Source organism: Nerophis lumbriciformis, linkage group LG03, assembly GCF_033978685.3.
Source record: "Nerophis lumbriciformis linkage group LG03, RoL_Nlum_v2.1, whole genome shotgun sequence".
NCBI classification, from domain to species: Eukaryota; Metazoa; Chordata; class Actinopteri; order Syngnathiformes; family Syngnathidae; genus Nerophis; species Nerophis lumbriciformis.
Window position 1 is genome coordinate 23,461,409 of NC_084550.2, and position 8,592 is coordinate 23,470,000.

Below are 8,592 nucleotides of genomic sequence, written 5' to 3' on the forward strand. Positions count from 1 at the left end.
TACATATATATCCATCCATTTTCTACCGCTTATTCCCTTTGGGGTCGCGGGGGGCGCTGGAGCCTATCTCAGCTACAATCGGGCGGAAGGCGGGGTACACCCTGGACAAGTCGCCACCTCATCGCAGGGCCAACACAGATAGACAGACAACATTCACACTCACATCCACACACTAGGGCCAATTTAGAGTTGCCAATCAACATACTTAAAAGTCAAATGTGGGGGACCGTTCTGATAATTTTAATTGGGGGGGAAAAAATGCTAAAAACAGATGTATAGATTTAAAGACAAAAAAAATCTGAAATAGATAATAACTAAGTTTATTATTATTATTTAAAAATGTAGATTTTTTCATATTGCATTCCAATTGTTGTTCTATGTTCTTACATTTTACGGTTTATTTTAAAATAAACAACTTTTAAAATTTTAGCAGACAGATTAAGTATATATGCACAAAGTATCGGTATCGGTTCAGTATCGCCAACACCAGCCTGAATATTACTTGTTATCGGATCAGAAAGAAAATCAGCGGTATCTCACATCACTAGTCTTGACTCAAAAAAATGCAATGTAATTTTTTTTCTAATTTATGTATCAACACTACAAATATGCATGGTCTGAATAAGTCAGTCTTATATTTTTCAAAATAATCCACGCTGGGATAAATTTGGTGTGGAAGAACTTGAGTCCTGACATGTTGGAAATGAGCTCGGACAGAAATTTGTGACCTCTGACCTAATGAATGTATAAACAAACTCCCTCCAAAGGCTTTACTAAAAACTGGAATTTACTGAACATTTCCTTTTTTTTATAGGTGTATTATGGAGACCCCAGTACTTTTAGCCATTTCATTGAATGATAGTGAATTATGTTATTTTATTTTTTTAAATCAAATCAGATGAAAAATAAAAGCGGGTGACGGCAAATATTACGTATTTTCTTTAATTTTTTTTTTTTTTTAGATGGGATTCATTGGTTTACGCAATGATTGGTGATTAAATACAAGTCAAATATTAATAGCAATGTGACGAAACGTGAATTTAAAACATTGTGATTTTCTGCTTTGTCAGTCATAAAAGGAAATTATTGTGATCTGTGCATTTTAACACTGTAAACATTGTAATTATAAAGAACATTATTGCATGGTGATTGCTGGTCTGTTTACATAAAAAAAAAAAAGGTTGTTTTTACCCCAATATTCTGATATTGTCTCTTTTTTTCAAGCCTGGTTGTGAAACTGATTAGTGTGAGGGAGTTTCCACATTGCACGCTTTTATTTTGGAACGTTTCCTTCACAGCGCACAAAAACGTGGCGGTATAAGTTAAAAACTGGATATTACGTGCAAGATGAGAGATTTTTGGTCTCCGCCGGCTATTCTTCATCTCCCCCAGAAGACTCCTCGGCTTCCTCCAGCCACTGGATGAACTTCTGAAGCTGCAGGGAGACAAATGATAATGGATGGTTGTAGACGACGACAACCTATTCCCCCCGGGAACTGCACTTTTTTTTTTTCTTTCCAATTTTGTCTTTTTATTCACAATCCTTTTGTAAGACAAGCACACGTTTTTATTTTTCGTTCATGGACTAACTCGTAAATAAACGCTCGCAAGTGATGGCTAACAATATAGGTAATGATATTGGCTCTAATTCACCTATAAAGCGCTATAAAAAAACATCCAAAAACCTCCATCAACACTTTATATACTGTCGTGCTCATAAGTTATGTATACATACCCTGGGAGAATTTATGATTTCTTGGCCATTCTTCAGAGAATATGAATGATAACACAAAAACCTTTCTCCCACTCATGCTTAATGGTTGTGTGAATTGTCGGAGGCAGATATTTACATATATCCGAATTTAAGTGTTACTTATTTAATTTCATAATCATATTACAAAACAGCTAGTGTTTTTCTTCCAATTGTGGTCTTTTGGTTGTCTGCAAATACTGTGTGCTAACCTTGAATATGGAATGTAAGAAAGAGAGATACTCCTTCTTCTTATCTATCCTTATGTCCAGGTGCGGAGGACAATGGGCATGTGTTTGGGCTGGAAAGACAAGACAGCGAGGGTGGGAGGGAGAGAGACTTTATAGAAGAGAAGGTTTCCATTTTTAAGGGCAGACCATCTTAGCTGCGCGATTGAATGTTCTATGCTGGACTGGTCTCATGATATTTACAAAGCTTTGCAAATATATTACAAAATACCTATTCTGTCTCTGGTGGTTCTTTTACTCAGCTTTAAGTGTCGTAAAGAGCTTGGGAGCGACGACCAGAAACTTGAATTCCCTGGGAAGAACAACTGAACAAGACTCCGAGGTACTTGAACTCCTCCACTTGGGGCAAGATCTCCTCCCCAACCCGGAGATGGCACTCCACCCTTTTCCGGGAGAGAACCATGGACTCGGACTTGGAGGTGCTGATTCCCATCCCAGTCGCTTCACACTCGGCTGCGAACCGATCCAGTGAGAGCTGAAGATCTTGGCCGGAGGAAGCCATCAGGACCACATCATCTGCAAATAGCAGAGACCTAATCCTGCAGCCACCAAACCAGATACCCTCAACGCCCTGACTGCGCCTAGAAATTCTGTCCATAAAAGTTATGAACAGAATCTGTGACAAAGGGCAGCCTTGGCGGAGTCCAACCCTCACTGGAAACGTGTCCGACTTACTACCGGCAATGAAGCTCTGACACTGATTATACAGGGAGCGAACTGCCATAATAAGACAGTCCGTTACCCCATACTCTCTGAGCACTCCCCACAGGACTCCAAGTCCACAAAGCACATGTAGACTGGTTGGGCAAACTCCCATGCACCCTCAAGGACCCTGCCGAGAGTATAGAGCTGGTCCACAGTTCCACGACCAGGACGAAAACCACACTGTTCCTCCTGAATCCGAGGTTCGACTATCCGGCATAGCCTCCTCTCCAGTACACCTGAATAGACCTTACCGGGAAGGCTGAGGAGTGTGATCCCACGATAGTTGGAACACACCCTCCGGTTCCCCTTCTTAAAGAGAGGAACCACCACCCCGGTCTGCCAATCCAGAGGTACCGCCCCCGATGTCCACGCGATGTTGCAGAGTCTTGTCAACCAAGACAGCCCCACAACATCCAGCTGTATCGATCCGTTGTGGTGAAGAAGGAGCTGAGCCGGAAGGCAAAGCTCTCGATTTACCGGTCGATCTACGTTCCCATCCTCACCTATGGTCATGAGCTTTGGGTCATGACCGAAAGGACAAGATCACGGGTACAAGCGGCCGAAATGAGTTTCCTCCGCCGAGTGGCGGGGCTCTCCCTTAGAGATAGGGTGAGAAGCTCTGTCATTCGGGGGAGCTCAAAGTAAAGCCGCTGCTCCTCCACATCGAGAGGAGCCAGATGAGGTGGTTCTGGTCAGGATGCCACCCGAACGCCTCCCTAGGAAGGTGTTTCGGGCACGTCCGACCGGTAGGAGGCCACGGGGAAGACCCAGGACACGCTGGGAAGACTATCTCTCCCGGCTGGCCTGGGAACGCCTCGGGATCCCCCGGGAGGAGCTGGACGAAGTGGCTGGGGAGAGGGAAGTCTGGGCTTCCCTGCTTAAGCTGCTGCCCCCGCGACCCGACCTCGGATAAGCGGAAGAAGATGGATGGATGGATGGATGGATGGATGGATGGATGGATGAACAACTGGTCCAAAAGCAACCATTTGGGGGCTTGTCCGGTGCGACACGCTGAGAATTGGACACCTCTTACACTTTTCTGGACAAACTCACTTGTGGCCAAACATAAAACAAGGTAAGCAGAGCCTTTTGCTAAAATCTGCTTTAGGAGTCTGTCTTGAAGTATGTAAGTCAAACACTGTTTGTACCCCAGACAAAGAGTGGCGATTTTGATAGATTGATTGCATTTTGCCTTGTCCGCCATTGCATATGGTGGCCAACTCATGTCATTGCGTCTTAAATCTTTCACCTGTGACTAGAATATAACATACGAAAGGACTTGAACCTCCAACCATTCTATTTATTGGCAAACAACTGTGTTTACTCTTTTTAAATCAGAATGACAAAAGAAAGTACCCAAATGACCCTGATCAAAAGTTTACCTACCCCAGTGACTTTGACCTGATAACATGCACAAAAGTTGACACAAACAGGTTTGACTGGCTAATCAAGGTTCCAATCCTCACCTGTGACATGTTTGTTTGTAATTAATGTGTGTGTATAAAAGGGCTTCTGACAGACCATTGCATCTTTCATCCAGTGCTGCACAGATGTTTCTGGATTCCGAGTCATGGGAGAAGGCAAAAGAATTGTCAAAGGATCTGCGAGAAAAGGTAATTGAACTGCATAAAACAGGAAAGGGGTATAAAAAGATATCCAAGGAATTGAGAATGCCGATCAGCAGTGTTCAAACGCTGATTAAGAAGTAGAAAATGAGGGATTCAGGTAGACCAGCAAAGATTTCAGCCACAACTGCCAGGAAAATTGTTCGAAATGCAAAGAAAAATCCACAAATAACTTCAGCTGAAATACAGGACTCTCTGAAAAATTGTGGTGTGGCTGTTTCAAGATGCACAATAAGGAGGCACTTTAAGAAAAATGGGCTGCATGGTCGAGTCGCCAGAAGAAAGCCATTTATGCGCAAATGTCACAAAGTATCCCGCTTACATTACGCCAAACAGCACAGAGACAAGCCTCAAAACTTCTGGAACAAAGTAATTTGGAGTGATGAGACCAAAATGTAACTTTTTGGCCACTCGACCATGCAGCCCATTTTTCTTTTGTGCATGTTATTAGATCAAAGTCACTGGGGTATGTAAACTTTTGATCAGGGTCATTTGGGTACTTTCTTTTGTCATTTTGATTTAAAAAGAGTAAACACAGTTGTTTGCCAATAAATAGCTTCACACAACCATTAAGCATGAGTGGAAGAAAGGTTTTTGTGTTATCATTCATATTCTCTGAAGAATGGCCAAGAAATCATAAATTCTCCCAGGGTATGTAAACTTATGAGCACGACTGTACACACTGTAATGTAATGTAGTAACAGGCACATTCATAATAACCTGTTATATTTACGTTAAGCATTGGGCGACGCATCACAAGCTTTGCTTTTCCCTTCGACAACAGCTACCCCTAATCGTGACAGACTTCATGAGCGACAACAACTACTTTGGGAGAAATAATGATCCAGAAATATATATTTTTGAGCCTGAATATACAGAGGATAAACTACAGATTTTAAAAGCAGAGTGATAAGCAAATGCAGCAAGTAGAAGTTTAGCTAAGCGCGATAAAAAAAATACAAATTGCCAAAATAATCAAACAATCACTTACTGTACAATGTCTGCTCTCACTGGGATGTTTATATCTTCCCGTTTAGATGAAGAATTAATCATAATCCTCTCAGAGGTTTAAAAAAAAAAGAAAAGAAAGGTGGGTGAAGACGAACGTCTTTTCGGGTCCAAGTTGAACGTCAAAGTTGACCCAATTCTCGGCTTTTGTCACAACCTTCTACTATCCAGGTGAGAGGCATTATTTATATTCTATAATTAACTTTCACCAACTTAGAGGCAATACAGCAGTCAATCTGTCAATATAGCAGCATAAGCTAGTTAGCTCGCTGTGATCACCATACAGCTAAAACGTTTACCTCTGCGTTAGCGCTTATTTTAACAATATTGCTAATGCTTGATTAATATGCCGGTTACAAATTGTAAATAGAGTATAGTTAGCGGTTTTTGGATGTTTTTATAGAGGACTTCATGGGCGCAATAGATTAATTACTCCCATTAGCTGCATTGTTAGCCACCGTGTACGTGCTGTATATATTACAAATGACAATGCAAAAAAGAAAAACATGTCCGTTCTTGTCTTACATGGGGATTGTGAATGAGAGGCAAAAGTTCTTTAAAAAATGCAGTTTCCCTTTAAACATCTAAAGGCTTAGTGGCCACATGCGTGGACAGCACCTTTTAGCTCTTATTTCCAAAATTGTGTACACTACTGAATTGGGGTCTTATGACCACTTGTGTGGACACTTATACTGCCATCTGGTGGTGTCAGAAGAGTATAACATACAATGGAATTTGGGGGAAAAAAGTGTAAAAATAAGAATTAGCATGTCACTAAACATGAAGTACACGTTTGTGTACTTATGGACTAAGTACATCATATCAAAAGATGATTCTTAGTTTTTTATTCTAATTAGGGACCAATAAGCCCAAATAGCAAAGAGAAAAAAAAACAAAAAAAAACATGTAAACAAACAGCTTGGGCCTTAAGAGGTTAAAGGGGAACATTATGACAATTTCAGAAGGGTTAAAACCATTAAAAATCAGTTCCCAGTGGCTTATTTTATTTTTCGAAGTTTTTTTCAAAATTTTACCCATCACGCAATATCCCTAAAAAAGGCTTCAAAGTGCCTGATTTCAACCATCGTTATACACACCCGTCCATTTTCCTGTGACGTCACATAGAACAGCAAGGTATAGCGACATTAGCTCGGATTCAGACTCGGATTTCAGCGGCTTAAGCAACGATTGGTATGTGTTTGTTTGGCATTAAAGGAAACTAACAACTATGAACTAGGTTTACAGCATATGAAATACATTTGGCAACAACATGCACTTTGAGAGTGCAGACAGCCCAGTTTTCATCAATTAATATATTCTGTAGACATACCCTCATCCGCTCTCTTTTCCTGAAAGCTGATCTGTCCAGTTTTGGAGTTGATGTCAGCAGGCCAGGGAAGCTAGGGTCGATATTCTTCTCTTGATCATCTTCGGTGGCATAAGGGACGGTGTGAGCCAAGACATCCAGGGGGTTGAGCTCGCTCGTCTGCGGGAAAAAACTGCCGCCATTGCTTGCCGTGCTACCAAGGTCCTTTGTCCCTGAATTGCTCACACACTCCGGCAGATTCAATGGGGGTCTGGCGGCAGATTTCTTTGACTTTATCGTTGGAAATGCATCTGCTTTGAGTGTCGCAGGATATCCACACATTCTTGCCATCTCTGTCGTAGCATAGCTTTCGTCGGTAAAGTGTGCGGAACAAACGACTGACCGTTTTCGTCGGCTTTCCCCACAGCCTCGTATTTTGAACAAATTTCGTCCAATTTCTTGCCACTTTCGCATCTTTGGGCCACTGGTGCAACTTGAATCCGTCCCTGTTCGTGTTGTTACACCCTCCGACAACACACCGACGAGGCATGATGTCTCCAAGGTACGGAAAACAGTCGAAAAAACGGAAAATAACAGAGCTGATTTGACTCGGTGTTTGAGAAAATGGCGGATTGCTTCCCGATGTGACGTCACAACGTGACGTCATCGCTCCGAGAGCGAATAATAGAAAGGCGTTTAATTCGCCAAAATTCACCCATTTAGTGTTCGGAAATCGGTTAAAAAAATATATGGTCTTCTTTCTGCAACATTAAGGTATATATTGACGCTTACATAGGTCTGGTGATAATGTTCCCCTTTAAGCAACAGGTGGTTCTATAACATGTGTTGGCTATTCTCCCTAATAAGGCATTTTCGTCCTGTTTATACAAAACACTAAAAAAGTCGCCGCATGACGTTTTTCACAAAGATTTTTTAAAATGTCATTTTTCAAAAAGGTGGAGTGCACACCTACCCCCTGGTTCTTGCGCAGCTGCTTGCTCTTGTCAGTTGTGTCTCCTTGGGAAAACCAGCGAAGGATCATCTCCTCCTCCAGGATCTCCAGTTGGTACATGGTCATCAGGATCTAGGTGACGGGGGTGGGGGGGGGGATAAAAATGGAAGCATTTCATCTCCAAGTACATTTCGGCCTGAGTGAGCACCAAGTTGTGGAATAACCTGTCTGGAATTCTCACGGGCATTGAAAGTAAACAGGTTTTTAAAAGGAAAGTAATATTTTATCTGAGTCTGTAAATTAGTTTGCTTGTTGATGATGTTTGTTTGGTTTTGTATTGTGTAGTTATATTCATATGGTCATTATTATTCTGTGACTGTAAATTGTTTGCTTATTGATGCTTTTATTTGTTTCTGTATTTGTGTAGTTATAATTATATGCTTTTACTTGTAATTGTATTGAGTTTGTGGACCCCAAGAAGACTACACTGCAAATACTGAAATCTAAGTAAGATGAAATATCTCAAATAAGGGTGATATTTGCTTATTTTCTGTCTGATAAGATACTTCTTCTCACTAAGCAGATTTCATGTTAGAGTGTTTTACTTGTTTTAAGTGTTTTGGTCCTAAATGATCTCAGTAAGATATTACAGCTTGTTGCTGAGATTTGATGACCTATATTGAGTAAAACATGCTTAAAACTAGAATATCAAGTGTTGCAAAGCTGTGTCATCAACTCTCACAAGTATAAAACTACTTTTTTAAAGTAATAATTTCTTATTTCAAGCATGAAAAAGAAAATCATGATGCCAAGCGCTAGAGATGCGCGGATAGGCAATTATTTCATCCGCAACCGCATCACAAAAGTCGTCAACCATCCGCCATCCATCCGAACCAACATTTTATCAAAACCACACCCGCCCGCACCCGCCCGTTGTTATAGACGATGCAAGGCATTAGTGAGGTTATAAAGCTTTTGCCTGTTAAAGAAAGGAGACT

The 8,592-nt window shown here is 41.3% G+C and overlaps 1 protein-coding gene across 1 annotated transcript in view; it reads right to left on the reverse strand.

Moving 5' to 3' along the window:
- Positions 1 to 1,255: 1,255 nt before the first annotated feature.
- The window catches only part of eif2b5 (eukaryotic translation initiation factor 2B, subunit 5 epsilon), a 59,511-nt gene continuing 52,174 nt past the window's right edge, over positions 1,256 to 8,592 (reverse strand). The window contains exons 15-16 of the mRNA XM_061935721.1: positions 7,616 to 7,726; positions 1,256 to 1,435 (exon numbers count right to left, since the gene is read on the reverse strand). Coding sequence (XP_061791705.1) covers positions 1,373 to 1,435; positions 7,616 to 7,726 — 174 coding nt within the window. The 3' untranslated portion in view covers positions 1,256 to 1,372. The remainder of the gene's footprint in view (positions 1,436 to 7,615; positions 7,727 to 8,592) is intronic.